Source organism: Scardinius erythrophthalmus (genome assembly GCF_964197995.2).
Source record: "Scardinius erythrophthalmus genome assembly, chromosome: 5".
Classification (NCBI taxonomy): Eukaryota; Metazoa; Chordata; class Actinopteri; order Cypriniformes; family Leuciscidae; genus Scardinius; species Scardinius erythrophthalmus.
Genome location: NC_138225.1, coordinates 6,711,796 through 6,734,947, shown reverse-complemented (window position 1 = coordinate 6,734,947; position 23,152 = coordinate 6,711,796). Strand labels below are relative to the sequence as shown.

The 23,152-nt window shown below is 39.7% G+C and overlaps 1 protein-coding gene across 1 annotated transcript in view; it reads left to right on the top strand.

The window, feature by feature from the left end:
• Positions 1-1,497: 1,497 nt before the first annotated feature.
• Positions 1,498-23,152, top strand: part of LOC308690893 (A disintegrin and metalloproteinase with thrombospondin motifs 12-like) — a 37,701-nt gene continuing 16,046 nt past the window's right edge. The window contains exons 1-12 of the mRNA XM_081365669.1: positions 1,498-1,670; positions 2,699-3,066; positions 14,986-15,166; positions 16,067-16,290; positions 16,409-16,492; positions 16,651-16,775; positions 18,183-18,332; positions 19,101-19,244; positions 19,378-19,522; positions 21,581-21,673; positions 21,750-21,895; positions 22,582-22,751. Coding sequence (XP_081221795.1) covers positions 1,559-1,670; positions 2,699-3,066; positions 14,986-15,166; positions 16,067-16,290; positions 16,409-16,492; positions 16,651-16,775; positions 18,183-18,332; positions 19,101-19,244; positions 19,378-19,522; positions 21,581-21,673; positions 21,750-21,895; positions 22,582-22,751 — 1,942 coding nt within the window. The 5' untranslated portion in view covers positions 1,498-1,558. The remainder of the gene's footprint in view (positions 1,671-2,698; positions 3,067-14,985; positions 15,167-16,066; positions 16,291-16,408; positions 16,493-16,650; positions 16,776-18,182; positions 18,333-19,100; positions 19,245-19,377; positions 19,523-21,580; positions 21,674-21,749; positions 21,896-22,581; positions 22,752-23,152) is intronic.

Sequence of the window (23,152 nt, the reverse complement as noted above, 5' to 3'; positions counted from 1 at the left end):
AATTCTACACAGAATGCTATATTTTATAGCGATATGGAGGAGATTAGGAGGAGAAACGTTTAGAAATTAGGAGAAAACTGCAGCTTTATCTAGCTCAACGGCTCTGGCCGAACTGTGCTATAAGCGAAATTATATAGAGACAGAGCGCATTTAGGCCACGCCCACACCGGGGGGGGGAACAATCCAACCGTCTCCATTGACTTTGCATTGCGAGAGGCTGCCTCCTTGTCATTTATTGCTTTTAACAAAAGACAGAAAAATGCCTAAAAGCTGCTGTGTGACAAGGTGTACAGCAAACAAGCTAAAAAACCCAGAAATAAGTTTTTATTAGCTCTCGACCCCAAAAAATGAGTGTTTAGGACATAAAAGTGGACACAGGCAGTTGAGACAGAGCGTCACGTGTCTCATTACTCTGAGAACTAACATACGCCCGCTGGAGGAGACCGTAATCGGCAACACAGGATAGTTTATCTTACAGAAATATATATAAAACTGACATTTGGATATTTGACTCACCAGTGACCAAATGTTTAACTTACTGCACACGTAGTGTATTTCTAGTGCATACTGAGTGTCAGGATCCCACAATTTACCCATTCGTTCCAGCCTGTATCCACTTTTATGTCCTCAAACGCTCGTTTTTTGGGGTCGACAGCTTATGAAAACTTATTTCTGGGTTTCTTAGCTTGTTTGCTGTACACCTTGTCACATAGCAGCTGTTAGGAATTATTCTGTCTTTTGTTAGAAGCAAGAAATGACAAGGAGGCGGCTAGCCTCTCACAATGCAAAGTCAATGGAGACGGTTGGATTGTTTTCCCCCTTGGTGGGCGTGGTCTTCAGATTATGACGCGTTGCGCTCTGTCTCTATGCTATTGGCTATTTAAAAAAAGGGGAGGAGCTGTTCGATATGTCCCGCCCTGTCTTTCTGTTTCAGTGGGCCTTTAATCTGAATTAATCTGTGGGCGAGCGCAGCGGTAAACACGTCCGCATTGTTTACATTGATAGCTTTAAGACCCTATTGGCTACTTATAAAATTATGAAAAAAAATAAATCAAATCAAATCATTATTTATATAAACGAATTTGGTGAGGAGCAGCCCCTGGAGTAAGCGGGATTATGTAGAGTCAGCTGGTCATTATCGCAAAATAAACCACTGAGGAATAATGACCAGCTGACCGTACATTATCCCTTACTTAAGACACGTACACAATTCTGGGTTGAACCAAGATTTCCTTATGGATAAGCATCTATTACAGTCTATTTTTGACAAATAAAAAGTGTCATTTGAGCGTGTACTAGGTACCTCCCTTGTTTTTATTCTCCTGTGTTGATCTCCTCTCCTCTCCTCTCTCCTCCTGCGCGTGGAAACAGGAGGAATCTCTCCTCCCACTCCACATCATATTCCTTCATTCTCTGTTCACTTTTCCTTCTCCGTGTCGCTGACCCCAGAGGTCTCCCGCTTTCACCAGAAACTCCCCTCAGGACTGACTTTAACTAGTTCTTCGGCTTCAATGCCGCAGAGCGTTTATTTACCCTTTTAATTTTGCGTTGCAGAAACATGCCAAGTCGGGTCAGCGTCGCGATTTTGCGGTTTAATTGTGTTTTCTTTCTGGCTGCGAGCCACGTCAAGAGCTCTGATCCGGACTACCTCTTTCCAGACACAGAACAAGGTTTGTGTTTTCATGCATAAGAATTATACAGTTGTGTTCAAGCATATTTTACTACAGATTTTAGGCTGTTTTATTTACAGAAGCAGCTGGTAAGTCTTATGATATGTCAAGTGTTTCACTGAGGCGAGTGGTCAGTCCATGTTTCTGTTTATGGATCCTGAACTTTACACAATCTCATATAAAAGCACATTTAACCCTTTGACTGATTCAGTTACAAAGGATTTTTTTAACTTCAATATAACATTCTTTCTTGTATGGCTATGTATTTGGAGAAACTTGCACATCTGTTCATTGCAGTAAAAGGTACTTGGTACATCAACTCTTTCATCAGTCATTTTGACTGTTTTATGATGTCTGACATGAAGAGGACAGTGATGTAGAATTATGGGTAAGGATCAAAGGTAATCATTCATTGTGGTTTGGATAATGTCACTCTCTGAATGGTTAAAAATGGCTTGAATAAATCAATGCCTATAGGTTATATTTCACCCTATCAGAAGAACATTTTTTTATTACAAGTAATCTGATATTAAAGGATTTTAGGAGTATTAAAATTCACACATTTTGTATTTTTCACACTTTCCACATTCACTTTTTGTGTCATTTGTTTTTAGTTTTTTTAAAGAATGCATGCATATATATATATTGTGTGTATGTTTTTATTATGTATATATATATATACACACACATACACGTATATATAGTGTATATGTGTGTGTATATATTGATGCTATGTATAGCATAATGAATGAAATAATATTATAATTGAATACAAATATTTAATAAAATGTCATAAAGATGCAAAAAGATTTAATGGTCCTAAAGGTCCTAGTCTTTTGCTAAATGTAAATTATTTATTTATTCATTCTCTCTTTTTTCCCATTTAATTTTATGATGAAATATGACTGAAATAACTCTTTTTTGTGAGTTGTGCCCTTATCCTCTGGTAGCTCCAGAAATGATTATCTGCTGTAATATGTACTTGAACTGAAAAATTTAAAGTATTTCTTGTTTTCATTCATTCGTAGACCTCTTCATCAAGCAACACTCTGAATTTTATGTGGATCACCCTGAAAAAGTGGACAGGAATGGAAAATTCATCTCATACGCTTTATCACATCACTTCACTAAAATGCGACATAAGAGGGACCTGAATTCAGCGGAGAGGCGGGTGTATTACAAACTCAATTACAAAGGTCGGGAGTACACTCTCAATCTAACCACCAATGACAACCTACTCTCTAATGAATATGTGTTGGAGAGACACAACGGGAGTTTAATGGAAAAGTGGCCACGAACATCTGGGAATGGTGCCTGTCACCTTCTTGGCACAGTAACGGTTGATAACATGCCAAGTGTTATCCGGACCGCCGCTATCAGCACCTGTGAGGGACTGGTGAGAAATATCTGACTTAATCTGTCAATTGTTTATCATGCAGTTCATTTCTGGGCCAGTTGCATAAACTGCTTAGACTAGTCTTAAAAGTAATTAAAAACTTTTTTTTTTCAAGACTGGTCCTAACTTTTTAAAGTCAGTTACATAAAAAGTTAGATCTGTCTGACTGATTACCTCGTAACTCATTTCTAATTGGTCAAATTGTTTCTTAAGACACAGTCTTAACAGGCTAAGTTGATGCAAATGGCCACTGGTGTAAATTCACATACTTGCAGTAGTGCTGATATTGTCATTAGCTGAGTCAACATAAAATTTCTATTGACCTTATTACTTTCTTTACGGATATCCCTGATCTAATTCTGAACAATTGATCAATGCACGTTTTAAAGAAAGCCATTTTTTCTCTGAACAACTCAAGTGAAGTCTCCTTTATTTACAGTATATAACGCTTTATACAATTCAGATTGTGTCAAAGCAGCTTTACAGTGATAAACAGGAAAGTAATGATTCGATGATGCCAACAGAATTCAACTCTGCAGTAAAGCAGCTCTAAAAGGACAACAGTACACAGTTATTATGCATTTGAAATCAGTTCAGTCAGTGTTGATTCAGTTTTGTTCAATAACTGTGTAAAGTCAATTATGGAATGAGTTCAATTCATCTGTAAAGCAGCTCTGGAGAAATCAATGATGTCGTCGTCCAGCTCAGTTCAGTTCTCATCCAATAGTGTCAGTGCAGTAACATCAATAATATTTCTGAGTATTAAGTGTCCCCAACTAAGTAAGCCAAAGGCGACAAAGGCAAGGAACTTAAACTCTCCCTTAAGCCTGACATTACCTGTCGTCCTATTCCCAAATGATCATAGTTTTAAAAATTTAGGAAAATAATTTTTACCGTGTTCTTATCCAGCCTTACATTTTAATTTTGAATATTCTGTTATCTCTGAAATCCGCCACATTATGGAAGTAGAATGGGTTGCGAATGCAGTTTCATGTATTTGAAATGAATCTGACTGTTTCTTTCAGAGTCCACTAGTAAACAATGTTATTTTAGTATTATTTAAGCCCCTGGTTTCACAGACAAGGCCTAAGTCTAGTCCAGACTAAATGTCTGAGCTGTTTTATGAAAGCAACTTCCATTGACGTATCTTAAAATATGTCAGTGTCATTGTTTTGTCTCAAGATGCACACCAGTAATGTTTATCTAAGGCATGTTTATAAAAGCTATTTAGATGTCCTACTGAACTAAGGCCTAATACTGGCTTAATCTAAGCCTGGTCTCTGAAACCGGGCACTATACTATTATATATTTATTTTAGTAATTCAGTAATAAAATTTTCAGTAAAAAGAAGGAAAAAAATAAACTTCAACTTAAACATATACAATTTCAATATTTCTAATTTTAGTTTTAGTTTTTTTTTTTTAAGTTTAAGCATTTCACCTTATATTTATTTAAATGAACGAAAACAAGTTTTAGTTTTAGCTAACAATTACCAAACAGCTAGTGAAAAGCTCCCGTAAACCTGGTGGTCCCAGACAGAACAAATGCCTGTCTGGAGCGACATCGACTGGCCTGGTCGACTCTTAACTCTTTGGCCCCTGTTTTGTTTGCAAAAAGAAGTCAGTGTTTAGCCCTCAGAGTGACTCTACAATGGGCTGACTCACTGTGTGCTCAGCAGAGTAGATATGAAAGAGTTTATATTTTCCAATAATGACTGTAAATCGTCCCACTATTACACAACTACTTACCAAATAGATACACAAATGGACATGAACTATTGATCTGAGTTTAAATGATTTTAAATCTATGAAGGAGATTGTGCCTGACAACTAAATTTCACTGCAAAATGCCACGATTGACCAATCAGAATTAGCTGTTCCAGAGACCCATGTAAAAAGATCCAATAGTAGTCTGTTATTCGAAGTGGACGCTCATAAAAAGCGGGGAACTTGAGAAGAACTGTAACCAGGTCAGTGTGTCAGCACATAACATGACTCATTCTGACTTGGCAATTGAACAAGAAGTTGCAAACAGGGAAAAGAGGAGAGGCAGAGGGATTCGATCGCTGGTGAAAGCACAGCAAAGAGTTCTGGACTTGAAAATGAGCTTCGATTTATTAGGTGCATGCATAATTTGCAGAAGAATGCATGCATTACTTGTGGTAAATGCTGTCTCTCTCTGTCAGTCACTGCCTGAGCATGCATGCTCCTCCTGTAAGGTCAATCAACAGCGCTTCATTCCGTTCTCATGTTATCTTCCCCTAAAAACATTCTCTCTCAGTCTCGGGTGCCATTACACTCGCATTCCATTCGCTTGTATGCATTCACTCCTCAGAGACTCAGGTGTTTAAGCAGAAAATAAATAACAGACAGATAGAGCTCTATAAAAATGCTGTACAGGTTATTGATACAATGCCAGGTGCTTGAGACAAAGTCAGGATTCCTTGTGACCAAACTAAAATATAATGAGGTGCAAATGATCAGTACAGAGCGTTTATACACTACAGCCAGGCACACAAAAACAATGTGCTAATGCAAAGCATTTGGTGGTGGAGCAGAGGCCAGAAACTTCACGTTCAACATTGCAGGGCTTGTGGAAATTCTTCTGTAGTTTTTGAAGTAACAGTTTACCCAAAAAATAAAAATTCTGTCATCATTCTGTAATTTGAATCATTCTTTTTTTTCCATACAAGGAGAAACTCACGCCATTGGTTCAGCCAGAAGTTGACATTTTGAACCACTCAAACAATACACTAGTGTTCAAAAGTTAAATTTTAAAGTTAAAAGTTTAATCAATTTAAAAATGAAAAATTTTGTTAGTATTTTTTCAAATGTAATTTATTCCTGTGATCAAAGCTGAATTTTCAGCATCATTACTCCAGTCTTCAGTGTCACATGATCCTTCAGAAATCATTCTAATATGATGATTTGCTGCTCAAGAAACATTTCTGATTATTATCAGTGTTGAAAACATGTAGTGCTGCTTAATATTTTTGTGATAACCAGAGTTAAATTTTTTTCATTATACTTTGATGAGCATAAAGTTCTAAAGAACAGCGTTTATTTAAAATAGAAATATTTTGTATAACATCAGAAATTGTCTTTACTATTTAATTTGTCCTATTTAATACTGATCCCAAACTTTTGAACGGTAGTGTATCTTGAAAGCCGTACAGAGCCATAGTGTTTATACTTATAGTCGTCTCGCACAGAAATCGAGGATGGGAAAAAGTATTTTAGTAATTTTATATTTTTTATTTGCATGATAAACTGAACTTTAAGACTGTTTACTGATTGGTTCATGGTCCTTGCAGTGGTCCTTCACTCATTAGCACTGAACTCTTTTGACTTCATTTTTGTTAAACTTTTATTTCAAACCAGAGCAGTGACAGATAAACAAATCTACCCGTCACTGACCCGCTCTGCATTAGTCATTAGATCCACACATTCTTCCTGCCCTCCAGAGGATGTATGGCTGGTTTTGAAGGACTATACTATAGTTTATAGTCCTTTACATAAGCCTATATCCTGTTAGAAGTCCTACCAAAACCTGCAGGAACTCTGGAAGCCGAGCAACACACACATGGCTTCTGTATTTAGCAGTTCAGGTTTTGTTTTCACAATGCCCCCTGACACCAAAGCTCACGTTTCTGCTGTGAGGAGCAGATGAGGAGAGAGAAAGAGAGGACAAAAAACAGAGATGGAGTGAAATGTCTTATGTGCTCATGTAAAGTACTTTGGTAGAATATGGCGATTGTATTGTATGGCGATTGTATTGTATTTTGTATGCAGTGCATATACTGTGTATGAATGTATATATATATATATATATATTAGGGCTCGGTGCTAAGTGGATCGGGCGGCAGTCGAAGGCGGGAGCCTAGACAACCCGATCCCTGGACGTGGAATCTAGCTCTAGGGACATGGAATGTCACCTCTCTGGCGGGGAAGGAGCCTGAGCTTGTGCGTGAGGTTCAGAGATTCCGACTAGAGATAGTTGGGATCACCTCCACGCACGGCTTGGGCTCTGGAACCACACTCCTCGAGAGAGGATGGACTCTTCACCACTCTGGAGTTGCCCATGGTGAGAGGCGGCGGGCTGGTGTGGGTTTGCTTATAGCTCCCCAGCTCAGCCGCCATGTGTTGGAGTTCACCCCGGTGAACGAGAGGGTCGCTTCCCTACGCCTTCGGGTCGGGGATAGGTCTCTCACTGTCGTTTGTGCTTACGGGCCGAACGGCAGTGCAGAGTACCCGGCCTTCTTGGAGTCTCTGGGAGGGGTGCTGGAAAGTGCTCCGACTGGGGACTCCATCGTTTTACTGGGGGACTTCAACGCCCACGTGGGCAGCGACAGTGACACCTGGAGGGGCGTGATTGGGAGGAACGGCCCCCCTGATCTGAACCCGAGTGGTGTTCTGTTATTGGACTTCTGTGCTAGTTACAGCTTGTCCATAACGAACACCATGTTCAAGCATAAGGGTGTCCATCAGTGCACATGGCACCAGGACACCCTAGGCCGGAGGTCGATGATCGACTTTGTGGTCGTTTCATCCGACCTCCGGCCGTATGTCTTGGACACTCGGGCGAAGAGAGGGGCGGAGCTGTCAACTGATCACCACCTGGTGGTGAGTTGGATCCGATGGCGGGGGAGGAAGCTGGACAGACTCGGCAGACCCAAACGTACTGTGAGGGTCTGTTGGGAACGTTTGGCCGAATCTCCTGTCAGAGAGATCTTCAACTCCCACCTCCGGCAGAGCTTCGACCAGATCCCGAGGGAGTCTGGAGATATTGAGTCCGAGTGGACCATGTTCTCCACCTCCATTGTCAACGCGGCCACTCGGAGCTGTGGCCGTAAGGTCTCCGGTGCCTGTCGAGGCGGCAATCCCCGAACCCGGTGGTGGACACCGGAAGTAAGGGATGCCGTCAAGCTGAAGAAGGAGTCCTATCGGGCCTGGCTGGCTTGTGGGACTCCTGAGGCAGCTGATGGGTACCGACGGGCCAAGCGGACTGCAGCCCGGGTGGTTGTGGAGGCAAAAACTCGGGCCTGGGAGGAGTTCGGTGAGGCCATGGAGAAGGACTATCGGTCGGCCTCGAAGAGATTCTGGCAAACCGTCCGGCGCCTCAGGAGGGGGAAGCAGTGCCCTACCAACGCTGTTTACAGTGGAGGTGGGCAGCTGTTGACCTCGACTGGGGATATCACCGGACGGTGGAAGGAATACTTCGAGGATCTCCTCAATCCCGCCGTCACGTCTTCCATTGAGGAAGCAGAGGCTGAGGGCTCGGAGGCAGACTCATCCATCACCCAAGCTGAAGTCACCGAGGTAGTCAAGAAACTCCTCGGTGGCAAGGCACCGGGGGTGGATGAGATCCGCCCTGAGTACCTCAAGTCTCTGGATGTTGTGGGGCTGTCTTGGCTGACACGCCTCTGCAACATCGCGTGGCGGTTGGGGACAGTACCTTTGGACTGGCAGACCGGGGTGGTGGTCCCTCTTTTCAAGAAGGGGGATCGGAGGGTGTGCTCAAACTATAGGGGGATCACACTTCTCAGCCTCCCTGGGAAAGTCTATGCCAGGGTACTGGAGAGGAGAATCCGGCCGATAGTAGAACCTCGGATTCAGGAGGAACAGTGTGGTTTTCGTCCCGGTCGTGGAACACTGGACCAGCTCTATACCCTCTACAGGGTGCTGGAGGGCTCATGGGAGTTTGCCCAACCAATCTACATGTGCTTTGTGGATTTGGAGAAGGCATTCGACTGTGTCCCTCGCGGCGGCCTGTGGAGGGTGCTCCGGGAGTATGGGGTCCGGGGCCCTTTGCTAAGGGCTATCCGGTCCCTGTACGACCGGAGCAGGAGCTTGGTTCGTATTGCCAGCAGTAAGTCAGACTTGTTCCCGGTGCGTGTTGGACTCCGGCAGGGCTGCCCTTTGTCGCCGGTTCTGTTCATAATTTTTATGGACAGAATTTCTAGGCGCAGCCAGGGGCCGGAGGGGGTCGGGTTTGGGGACCACACGATTTCATCTCTGCTCTTTGCGGATGATGTTGTCGTGTTGGCCTCATCAGACCAGGACCTCCAGCATGCACTGGGACGGTTTGCAGCCGAGTGTGAAGCGGCTGGGATGAAAATCAGCACCTCCAAGTCCGAGGCCATGGTTCTCAGTCGGAAAAGGGTGGCTTGCTCGCTTCAGGTTGGTGGAGAGCTCCTGCCTCATGTGGAGGAGTTCAAGTATCTTGGGGTCTTGTTCACGAGTGAGGGAAGGATGGAACGGGAGATTGACAGGCGGATCGGTGCAGCTTCTGCAGTAATGCGGTCCCTGTACCGGTCTGTCGTGGTGAAGAAGGAGCTGAGCCGCAAGGCGAAGCTCTCGATTTACCAGTCAATCTACGTTCCTACTCTCACCTATGGTCATGAGCTGTGGGTCATGACCGAAAGGACAAGATCCCGGATACAAGCGGCCGAAATGAGCTTTCTCCGCAGGGTGGCTGGGCGATCCCTTAGAGATAGGGTGAGAAGCTCGGTCACTCGGGAGGAGCTCAGATTAGAGCCGCTGCTCCTCCACATCGAGAGGGGTCAGTTGAGGTGGCTCGGGCATCTTTTCCGGATGCCTCCTGGACGCCTTCCCGGGAAGGTGTTCCGGGCATGTCCCACCGGGAGGAGACCCCGGGGAAGACCTAGGACACGCTGGAGAGACTATGTCTCCCGGCTGGCCTGGGAACGCCTCGGTGTCCCCCCGGAAGAGCTGGAGGAAGTGTCTAGGGAGAGGGAAGTCTGGGCATCCCTGCTTAGACTGCTGCCCCCGCGACCCGGCCCCGGATAAGCGGTAGAAGATGGATGGATGGATGGATATATTAGGGCTGTGAAACGATTATTCGTGATTAATCGCATCCAAAATAAAAGTTTGTGTTTACATAATATATGTGTGTGTACTGTGTATAATTATTTTGTATATAAATACACACACATGCATGTATATATTTAAGAAAAATGTGGTTATATGAAAAATATTTATATTTCTATATACTATAATATAAATTATATATATACAGTATATACATGCAAATATTTCTTAAATATATACATGCATGTGTGTGTATTTATATATACAAACTTATTATACACAGTACACACACATATATTATGTAAACACAAACTTTTATTTTGGATGCGATTTAATCGTTTCATCGTTTCACAGTCCTAATATATATATATACTCACCTAAAGGATTATTAGGAACACCATACTAATACTGTGTTTGACCCCCTTTCGCCTTCAGAACTGCCTTAATTCTACGTGGCATTGATTCAACAAGGTGCTGAAAGCATTCTTTAGATATGTTGGCCCATATTGATAGGATAGCATCTTGCAGTTGATGGAGATTTGTGGGATGCACATCCAGGGCACGAAGCTCCCGTTCCACCACATCCCAAAGATGCTCTATTGGGTTGAGATCTGGTGACTGTGGGGGCCATTTTAGTACAGTGAACTCATTGTCATGTTAACCAATTTGAAATGATTTGAGCTTTGTGACATGGTGCATTATTCTACTGGAAGTAGCCATCAGAGGATGGGTACATGGTGGTCATAAAGGGATGGACATGGTCAGAAACAATGCTCAGGTAGGCCGTGGCATTTAAACGATGCCCAATTGGCACTAAGGGGCCTAAAGTGTGCCAAGAAAACATCCCCCACACCATTACACCACCACCGCCAGCCTGCACAGTGGTAACAAGGCATGATGGATCCATGTTCTCATTCTGTTTACGCCAAATTCTGACTCTACCATCTGAATGTCTCAACAGAAATCAAGACTCATCAGACCAGGCAACATTTTTCCAGTCTTCAACTGTCCAATTTTGGTGAGCTCGTGCAAATTGTAGCCTCTTTTTCCTATTTGTAGTGGAGATGAGTGGTACCCGTGGGGTCTTCTGCTGTTGTAGCCCATCCGCCTCAAGGTTGTGCGTGTTGTGGCTTCACAAATGCTTTGCTGCATACCTCGGTTGTAACGAGTGGTTATTTCAGTCAAAGTTGCTCTTCTATCAGCTTGAATCAGTCGGCCCATTCTCCTCTGACCTCGAGCATCAACAAGGCATTTTCGCCCACAGGACTGCCGCATACTAAATGTTTTTCCCTTTTCACACCATTCTTTGTAAACACTAGAAATGGTTGTGTGTGAAAATCCCAGTAACTGAGCAGATTGTGAAATACTCAGTGCCCGTCTGGCACCAACAACCATGCCACGCTCAAAATTGCTTAAATCACCTTTCTTTCCCATTCTGACATTCAGTTTGGAGTTGACCAGGACCACACCCCTAAATGCATTGAAGCAACTGCCATGTGATTGGTTGATTAGATAATTGCATTAATGAGAAATTTTCCTAATAATCCTTTAGGTGAGTGTATATATATATATATATATATATATATATATATATATATATATATATATATATATATATATATATATATATAATTTATAATTATAATATGTTATTAATTATTAATGTATTATATTCTGTGTACTGTTCAGTATCACAGTACTTTAAATATATTGGTACGGAATGATTTCCATATTCATATACACTTCAAAGAATATTGTGTCATCATATGATGATTTACTGATTCAATTATACTCCTATGATAATCATAGTATTACCATGGTAAATGCCCAAAAACATGGCACTTTTTGTAGCATGAAGATTTAAATGAATTATTTGTTTTGGCTATAGGATCCAGATGAAACTTTTATTGCTCTGCCGTTTCACTTTCTAGATAAATAATGTTTTAACTGTGTCCCAGATATTAAGAGAGAGAGAGAGAGAAAAAAAATAGAATTATAGAAAATAGAACACAAATAAGACACTTGTTGACATATAGTAAGAGTATGGCAGCTCAGATTATTTGGTTTGGGAAGTATTCAATGAGAAATGTTTGAGTTCATATTGAGATTTTTGATGCCAAATTTTGGTATCTTGGCAAATCTGAGCACAGTTTGAGATCTCTTCTGAAACTCTAGAGGAGAAACGTGAGATTACTGGGTTCTTTTCTCAGGAGAAAAATCAGAGACGTAAACAAATCCATACTTTTATATTGACTAAGGGAAGCAATTGAGACACTAAACAGATCTCAGTTGGGATTTTTCTTTGATTTGAGGAGATAAGAGTGCTTCTCATGCTATACCTGTACAACACAGGGTTAGTATTGTTTAGACTCTGTGGATGATCAATATATGAGTGTGTCTCCAGCCCCCTGGAGGATTCATGGTCTTTTCACAAATCCTAGTATCTGTTTTGCATTACAAGCAACCCAGTTTCAAAACATTTGGAATGTTTTTCTGGTCACATGTTTATTTAGTTTGCACTGAACACACACACACATGCATACACACCTGTTTTTGGCCTGTGGGACTGATTCATTCAGCTGGGTGGTGAAGCTGGGATTTCACTGCAGCTCCAAGAATGAATGGCGATAAGAGAAAAATGGCACGTTTCAGAGATGTGTTGTTTGCCAAATTAAATCTCGCAGGTTGAAGTGTTCAGAGTCCAAGACATACAGACAATCACACTTTAAGAACAATCTAAAAAGTTAACATGCAACCTGATCTGACCCTTAAAATGTGTGTTTAACAGTTGGGGTTATGAGTTTGTTCAAATCTCTAACCTTAAGTATAAGCAATAGCAATGGTGCTTGCTTAGGATTCAATTCAATTGACAAAAGTAAAGACAGTAAATACTTTTATAAAATACACAAATTCAATAAAATTTCAAATAAATGCAGGAAATTTCAAAGCATTTAAAAAAAAATGATCACAGTTTCCACCAAAATATTAAGCAGCACAGCTGTTTTCAACATTGATAATAATAAAAGTGTTTCTTGAGCTGCAAATCATCATATTAGAATGATTTCTGAAGAATCATGTGACACTGAAGATTGAGTAATGATGCTGAAAATTCTGACTTATATCACAGGAATAAATTACATTTGAAAATATATTCAACTAGAAAACAGTTATTATAATTTACAATATTTCACAATAGTACAGTTTTGACTATTTTTGATCAATTTACTGCAGCCTTGGTGGGCATTAAAACATTAAAAATCTTTTTGAAAGGTATTGCATATATATATATATAATCTTAAAGGTGCAAATAGGATTGAATTCAATTTAACACTTGCATGTCAAACTGCACGGATGTGTGGCATTTAACAGTTATAATGTGTTCGTGCTGTGTTTTAGCATGTGCACGTGACACATTCTGGCACACCAGGTGGGTAGTAATCCTACTAAAGCCCCCGCAGTGTGGAGAAAATGTCAGGACTGGCAAGAACTTGCAGGAAAAATGAACAAACAGAGGGAGTGTGACAGGGAAAATACCTTCCCTGCATTCAGCGGAATTCCAACAGATCTAAATAATGAGACTTGACACCTGAAGTGTCATTACAGGACAAACTACTTTAAACCATTTGAACAAACCCTTCCCTAGTCCCTAAATTTTAACCGTTAATGTGTAATGCGTCCCACACTGTTTGGGCTACAGACATGAATGACACATCAAACTGAGTGGCTTGTTGTGGAGAGTTGGGCTGTAAATATGTTGGGTGTGCCATTTTCAACTGGTGGATGTTAAAGGGGTGGTATAATGCCCTTTTCACAAGATGTAAAATAAGTCTCTGATGTCCCCAGAGTGTGTATGTGAAGTTTTAGCTCAAAATACCCCACAGATATTTTTATATAGCATGTTAAAGTTGTCACTTTTTGAGGGTGAGCAAAAACGCATTGTTTTGTGTCTGTTCCTTTAAATGCAAATGAGCTGCTGCTTGTGGCACAGGGGGCGGAGCTACAACAGCTTGTGTCCTTTTACCTCACACAACATGCACTGGACATTTAAAAAACGTTTAGCCTTTTTATGTTCAAACCGGAGTCAGACAATGATGGAGAAACTCAAGAAGTGACAACATGTAGAAGCAGCAAGACATTTCTGAATGGTTAGTTGATGATTTTAGATAGTTTATGTGTAGTTATCTTCTAGTCATTGATTAGCATATTTTGTCATGATAATCTATAAATTGCATTCCCGGGGGTGGTGTTTATGCAAATTTTAAGGTTAGTAATGTCACTAACCCGGGAGGAATGTCGTGTAGGCTCTACCAGCCGTTTGTTGTAGTCCTTAAAAAGCGATTTCTTTAAAATAAAATATCTCCCTTTGCTTTGAACTTTGAGCGTTGTAAATTTGCAGATGTTGTTTATGCTCAAACAGCAACATTACACACTAAGTAAAGTTAGAAAAGTGAAATCATAATCAACCGACCCTTTAAAACAGGTGAAAAATTACCACAGATTTACACTGACAAAGTGCGAACCCATGGGACCCCTAAATCATACAGTAGATACAGGATGGTTGGCTCTTTTGCTTTTGAGCAATGTACACAGATCCCAATTCATATAGATAATCATAAACTGTTACATACAATGTAACAGTATATATTGTGAAAAAAATACAGTAATATTGTGAAATATTTGTTACAAATCATTGTTTTTTTTAGATATTATATAAAATATATAATACATCAAATGTAATTTATTCCTGTGATGCAAAGCTGAATTCTAAAGGGTCATGTCACGTCAGTCACACGACCCTTAAGAAATCATTATAAAATGCTTATTTAAACATTTCAAATTATTATCAATGTTGAAAACCGTTGTACTGCTTAATTTTCTGAAAGTCGAAATATAAATATTTATTTGAAATACAAATATTTTGCAACATGATAAATGTCTTTTCTCCAACTTTTGGTTAATTTAATGCATCCATGATGAATAAAAGTATTCATTTTGTTTGTTTTTAAAGGACTTCCCCCAAAAATGTTTACGGTAGTATAAATGACATCTGTTATGATTTATGACTAAGTGTGTTGTTTTTTACTTATAGAGGGGGCTGTTAAATTTACCGGAGGGGCCGTTATTGATCGAGCCGGTCCGTGGCCTCGCCCCAAATGTCACTCATCCTCGACACCCGCACGTGATCTACCGGAGTTTAACCTGGAGCGCTCTCAGGCGGCGACGCAGCACAGATGCACACAGTGTTCACTATAGTCCCTGTGGTGTCAAAGGTCAGAGAAGCAAGAAATATATTTCATTATTTTAGATGCATAATCTTTATATGGTGTTAAAAGGATATTTCACCAAATAATACTTTGAGAAACTAGTAAGTACTGCCCGGTTTCACAGACAAGGCTGAAGTCTAATCCCAGACTAAAATGCATGCTTGAGCCATTTTAACTGAAAGCAACTTGCACTGACATATCTTAAAATGTGTCACTGCCATTGTTTTGTCTCAAGATGCACAGCAGTAATGTTTTTTTTCTTCTAAGGCACGTTTATAAAAGCAACTTAAAGGGATACTTCACCGATTAGCATTAAGCTTTGTATCAGTTGAGACCGTGCTTCCCTCCCTCATGTGCCCCTGAGACGAGAGATTTCTGTATTGTGTGTCTGGAAAAAAACACAGATGAGGCAAAAATTGTCATTTTGCGTCATCTGAGGCTTTTTTGTCCAGAGGCGAGAGACTCCAGCCAGTAGGAGGAGCTCGTCCCGCATGTCTTCAACCCGCTCATAGGGGGATCTCACGATAAAACGCCGTCTTTTCAGTTTCAAGTCGACTAGTAGCCTAGTTGTATCATTTCTTCCGATACTGCCCTCTGTAACCGGTAGGCGTGGCTTGGGAGTGTCCTTGTAGGGCAGCGAAGCAAGTGCATTCTGGGAGTTGTTGTCTTTCATCCACATGAGCCAAAAATACATTTTCTGGCTTTTCTCAGTCTAGAAGACACCAACTTCTAAAATAATTTCACATTTCTACTACATAAATGACCCAATTTAAATACACATTAATCTTTCCAGCGGTGAAATATCCCTTTAAATGTCCTAATTGAACTAAGGCCTAAACCGGGCCTACATTTTTTTAATCAGTGTGAACTGTGTTGCATGAGCAGGATTTGTCTGTGTTTGTGCAGATGGTTCCAAGTATTCCCAACAGGTGGAGCAGGAGAGAGAGCGCTGTGAGCAGGAACTGCAGGGTGGGGATCGTGATGAAGAATGGAGTCGACCTCGGAGGATCTCCCCTCGCTCCATCAGCAAAGAGCGCTGGGTGGAGACCATGGTGGTGGGCGACTCCAAACTCGTGGAGTACCACGGAAGTGGAAACGTTGAGTCCTACATCTTTACCATCATGAACATGGTAAGTGATTCAGTTTTAACTAAGACTTTCATAGTATAAAAAAAACAGCTAGGTGAACTGTTACTTCGATTGCACCGCTGACTTTCATATGTAAAGATTTTGCATTACTTTCTTGTAGGTGGCTGGAATTTTTCACGATGCCAGCATCGGTAATGCAGTCCATATCATATTGGTCCGGCTCATTCTGCTACAGAGAGAGGAAGTACATATACATTTATTTTGATATTTATAGATTTATTTTGTCAAACTGATTTATGCTAGTTGATGAGGCTGGTTAAACATAGACATGATGTGCTTTTTTTAGCAGGGTTACTGGACACCATAGAAATAAAATTAGTTTGGACTTTTGTGTGTTTTCAGAAAGGGCTGAAGATCGTTCACCACGCTGATACGACTCTCAACAGCTTCTGTACATGGCAGAAAAACCTCAATCCTCAAAGTGACACTCATCCTGCGCACCATGATGTTGCTATACTCATCACACGGTAAAAACACTGTTAATATCTTTTATATTTATATAGATTTTTATTTATTTATTATATTTTATATTTTTCATACCTTATATATTTAAAAAAAAAAATATTTAGGTTTTTATTGCAGTAATTTCAACATTTCTTTACAGGTGGATGGTACCTGAAATATCAGACAGTAAAGTATAATAAAGACAATAGTATAAAAATGACAATAAAGACATCAGTTGTGGTAACAATGATTATATGATATTATATTAATAATTTTATAATAATTTTTACTATATATTTATATATATATTTCCCCCCAAATAAATGCGGCCTTGGTGAGCATAAGGGACATCTTGCAAAAACAATATATATTCTGATGTCTCTACATTTTTGTTTTATTTTGCGTGTGTTATGATGTATTCACTGGAGGCAAGCTGGTTGAGAACCCAAACGCAACTTTAATAACAAAACAATTCAAAAACAAGTTAAAACGTAAAACAAAAGCGTGGCATAGAATTAAACTAGAAAACAGGAAACTGGAACCGAGACATAGAACAAACAATACTTGACAAGAACACAGGCCAAACATGAGGGCTTAAATACATAGACTAATTACAAGACAAGGAACACCTGTGAACAATGATCAAACGATTAACCAATGACAAGACACATGGCAGGATCACATGACAAACAGGGAATCACATGACAAGACACAGAAACATGACAATGACAAGAAAACCCAAACTGTGACAGCGTGCACACACACATGTATATACAGTATATGAAATTAAAAATGCATAAGATGGATATATGAATATATAATTATGAACAGTACATATTCATATATTCATTCTTTTGCCAGTAAAATGTATTGCCAGTTGTCAGTATCTAAATGATCCAAATAATATTTAAATATCTTTATCTAAATTTACTGGATTTATTCAATTATTTAATAGTGCTATATTTATTTAATATTTAATATTGCTGACCTAAATACAGTGGAATGCACCACTGAAACAATTGCACATATACAGCTACCTAGTAAGAAACCTAATCCAATTTTCAAGAGGTAAAGTGATGTCAAACATTCACATGAACTCGCTCACTCTCATTTATTATCATAAATATCAGTTTCTTGGTTACAGTAATGGAGCTCTCGGTCTCTGAGCTTTTAACAGTCCCTAAACGCTCTCTTTTCAACCCAGAGCACCACAGATGGAATGACCTCATCATGCTCTGCGTCCAAGGCTTTGAGATTCTCCAGAGCTCATGCATGCTTAACACAGTTTTGCATAATGGCAAAGAATTCAACCCAAGACCATAACCCTTGTTCAGCAGTTTTTCCCCTGTGGCACAACTTTAGTAGCCTATAAAATGAAAGCTGTCTGTCATGCTCTTTTGTGTCTGACCCGATGTGATCTCTGCTCTCAGGAAGGATATCTGCGCAGGCATGAACCAGCCGTGTGAGACGCTAGGCTTGTCTCACCTGTCAGGCATGTGCCAGCCACATCGCTCCTGCAACATCAACGAGGACTCAGGGCTACCGGTCGCTTTCACCATCGCTCATGAGCTTGGACACAGGTACGTTTGGATCAAATGCTGTCATTGGTGCCTGAAATATGGCATTCATTTTTTAAATCCATCATTTGGAAAGGTCACTGTAGGTGAACTGTAAAAAGTTTTCTTCCTTTAGACCCAATTCCCTTAGGGTCAAATAAAAATATTTTTTTTTTTTATCAAGGATTCATTATATAGTCAGCGTTGGTTGCAGGAGAGATGACCCAGGATCTAAATGCAGCAGTCTTTATTTAGAAATAAACTCAAATCTTCACAAAACAGAATCTCAGGAACAGGAACAAAATCAGGAACAGAACAACCAACTCTAAACATGAACACACAAACTTAAATATGCAACATAAATAGATCAAAATTGAATCTATTTCAAATAAATGCTGTTCTTTTGAACTGTATATTCATCAAAGATTTTTTTCTTGAAACCTGAAAACTTGAAACTGCACAATTGTTTTCAATAATAAGGAATATTTATTGAGCAACAAATCATCATATTAGAATGATTTCTGAAGGATCATGTGACACTGAAGACTGGAGTAATGATGCTGAAAATTAAGGAATAAATTACATTTTAAACATATTTAAATAGAAAACAATTGTAATATTTCACAATAATACTGTCTTTACTGTGTTTTTGATTGAATATATGCAGCCTTGGTGAGCATAAAAGATTAGACTTCTTCTAAAAACATTTAAAAATCTTAGCCAATAGTGTACATTTGAAGGGATAAAAGGTGTTGAGTGATTTAAGGAGTGATTCGCCTTGTTTTGTTGTAGTTTCGGAATCCAACATGACGGTCAAGGGAATGACTGTGAGTTAGTGGGGAGACATCCCTTCATCATGTCCCGTCAGCTCCACTACGACTCCTCTCCTCTCACCTGGTCCTCCTGCAGCAAGGAGTACATAACCCGCTTTCTCGAGTGAGAACACGCTCTCTAGTACAGGAACATGTAATTGCATGCTTTATATCTTACGTCTTACCACTGATTTTTGAGAATTCCATACTATGACCTTCATTTATAAAGCTCTGTCATCTCCCTCTCACCTGCTCAGTCGCGGTTGGGGTTTCTGTCTGGATGACCGTCCATCTAAGAAGGGCCTCAGCACCCCGGGGGCGGCGCCTGGAGTGCGATACACACCCCAGCACCAGTGCCAGCTGCAGTACGGGCCCAACGCCACCTTCTGCTCAGAAGTGGATGTAAGGAGTGCATTGTTCAGAAAACAAGATAAATAGAAAGGATCCAGGATCAAATCAAGTTAAATATCTAAATATTAAACAATAATAATCATTCATTCATATTATTATCATCCAGCTCAAGTTGTATATGTAAGTATGTCCAACTTTATCCGCATAAATACAGTTTACTCACTTTAGCAATCTCAATTGCTTGATTGCCTGTATTGTTGTAAAATGTAAATTATCGCTGCGTCCAAATATGCCAACTTCCATACTTTATAGTTGGCAAAAAAACAGTATGGCTGTGTCCTAAAAGTTAGGCAGCTGACTTGTTGCCTCGCTGCCTTATCAGGCAATGACTTTATAGGCAGCGTTGCGCACAAAGGTACTTCACAAAACTGATTTCGGACGGACTTCTGAGGCAGCGAAACGGTTTAATGATCTACAGCAAAATGGAGCGAGCTTTGGTAAAACCAAGCAAATATTTAATTACACTGAAAAAAATTATTCGTTGAAATTAATCAATTTCTTTATCGTAAGTGGTTGCATTCAATTGCTTTTATCTACATTTAAACAAATGCATTAAGTTTAATCAAAAATTGATTAAGTTGAACTTAATGCATTTGTTTAAATGTAGATAAAATCAATTGAATGCAACCACTTACGATACATTTTTTAAAATTAATTTCAACTAATCATTTTTTCAGTGTACTACAATAGTAATTTACACACAAACTGACCACCAACCGAAACTTTCAGACGCCATCTTTATTTTTCTTGCTCAACTGTCACAGAATGGAAAGCACAGGATTGTGGGATATCAAAGGCAGGGAAGGATACATCTATGCTGCCTTTAAAACTCGATCAGATGAAGGTATCTCAGGAGACAGGAAGTGAAGCTACCATTGGATTCGAACGTGCCTTGATGCATTCCTATCTTGTTATGCATCCGCCAAGGGCAACATTTATCAGTTTTCGGACGCAGCCGATGTGAGCCGAGTAATGTGTCCGAATTCATAGTGTTCATAAAACAGTAGGCGAAAAATACCCGAATGACCTACTACTTCTGGTGAGATTATGGAATGTGCATTCGACGGATACTTTACCTATCCCATGAGGCCACGGGAGAGGATTTGTGAATGGAAGTGAAGCAACACAACCGAAGGTGTAGGTCACATGACAATGTCAACACAGCGAATGTAGTACGTCCAGATTTAATTCTTTCTACACATATACACATACTATATAGAACATACTTTTTTAACGGTCAACGGTTTCAAACCAAATGTTACATCTACTACTAAATAGTTTGCGATTTCAGACGTAGCAACTATTATTGCCCAGCTCTAAGGCATGAAATTCTTAAGATATTATAAACATTAGCAATGTAATTTTCTGTATAGCTGCTTTGAAACTATATCTACTGTGAAAAGCGCTTTATAAAAAAGAGGAGTATTTACCAAGCGAAAGTCACCACTGTTATACTAGCATGTTCTGGATGGATTCCAGGGTGTTGAAATGTTGTTGCTAGGCGGATTTTAGTGGATTGCTATGCAGTTTTCAAGATGTTCCTGGTGGTTGTTTATTGCCTCTGTTTAAAGGAGTCTATGCCCAAGTTTCTGTGGTATTGAGGTCCCTAGATTTGGATTGGGACACTGTGGAATGTTTTTGGCCATTTTATTTTTCCCCAGGCAAAAGTTTTCAATCAAAATTTTCAGAAAAATCACTTAAATAATAATAATAATAATTGCATGCCTCACCTCAATAAGCTGCATGATTTGGTGCTTTTACACCAGAGTTTAATGCTTTCGGTGTTTGTTCTAAAAGTTTAAACTTTTTAGCTTAAAGTTAAGCTTTAACTTAACTTTTAACTTTGCTTGTTTTTACAAGCTGAGGGGAAATATTTTTGTTATAATGGACACAGATACAGTTTAGAGTTTAAGTTTATTCATTACAATATTAGGCTACTTAGATTTTTTTTTTTCAAAAGTATAATATATTTTCTTGTCTCAAATAACAAAAGGGGATCTTCAGGTTGTCAACTAAATAGATAAATAATTCTGGCCCTTTTGGTTCCAGAATGTGTGTCAAATTCTGTGGTGCTCTATAAATGGAACGTGCCGCTCCAAACTGGACTCGCCAGTGGACGGAACCAAGTGTGGACCGGAGAAGGTAGGAGAGATTTACATTAAGAGAGAAGTGTTTTTTTGTGTCACTATATATTTAATCTTGTATCTGTGTGTGTCAGTGGTGTATCTCTGGTGAGTGTGTCATCGTTGGGAAGTTACCGGAAACAGTGCATGGAGGCTGGGGTCCCTGGAGCACCTGGTCCTTCTGCTCTCGGACCTGTGGAGCCGGCGTCCAGTCCGCAGACAGGGAATGCAACAAGCCTAAGTACCATTATTCCTCAGTGATGTACAGTTTTACTGTATGTTTGATCAAATGGTAAAGTGTAAAGTGTTACCGATCAAATAAATGCATAATTTGTGAGCATAAGAGACTTCTTTCAAAAATATTAAAGATCCCAACATTTTGAACTTTAATGTATTTGTGTGTGTGTATATATACATATAAATATGTATATTGAAAACTAAAAAGTTAAAAATCAAATATTTATTTGTCACGTGAAATGAAAGGTCAAGTTGGGTGCATTGTATTCTGGGATATAGTATTCTGTTCCTGCACATTTTTGTAAATGTATTGAGCCATTATTGGGTGGATATTCTATGCATACAGAGAATTTACATACTGGCTACAATAAACATACTGCATAAAAAAGTACAGTGGTAGTTGTATGCGATCCTGACAGCATGTTCATGTATTTCTGCATATTATCTTCTGTACTACCTGCAGAAAACACTAGAGGGCACACCTGTACCTATTTTGCGAACTGCTACTGCCTTTAGTGTTGTCATATATTCACACTAGTGTCTTAAATTTATCATTTTTACCATTTTGAGTCTTTAAATAACCACTGTCTCTTTTTTTCTCCTTATTTCAGTTCCTCCCCCTTCTCAGTCTTTCCTTGTATATTTTGCTGAACACATGATCTGTAGCATGATTTTTGTTTCCATGTCCAGACCTGAGTTTGGAGGGAAATATTGTACGGGTGAGCGGAAGCGCTACAGGATTTGCAACACGAAGCCGTGTGCCAGAAAACAGCCCTCCTTTCGAGAGATGCAGTGCAGTGAATTCAACACTGTGCCTTACCACAATGAACTCTACGAGTGGATCCCTGTTGCGGCCAACTGTAAGATCACATGCATCAAAATATTCCATTCAAGTGTGTATATGCATGGTACAAGATCAGTATTTGTGGTCAAGAGAAATTACACTACCGTTCAAAAGTTTGGGGTCATTTATTTGCTGCATTTATTTGATCAAATGTGAAATATTATTAGAATTTAAAATGACTATTTGAATAGTCTATTTGATTGTTTTCTATTTGAATATATTGTAAAATGTAATTTATTCCTGTGATCAAAGCTGAATTTTCAGCATCATTACTCCAGTCTTCAGTGTCACATGATCCTTCAGAAATCATTTTAATATGCTGATTAGCTGCTCAAGAAACAATTCTTATTATTATCCATGTTGGACATAGTTGTGCTGCTTAATATTTTTATGAAAACCATGATGCATTTTTTCAGG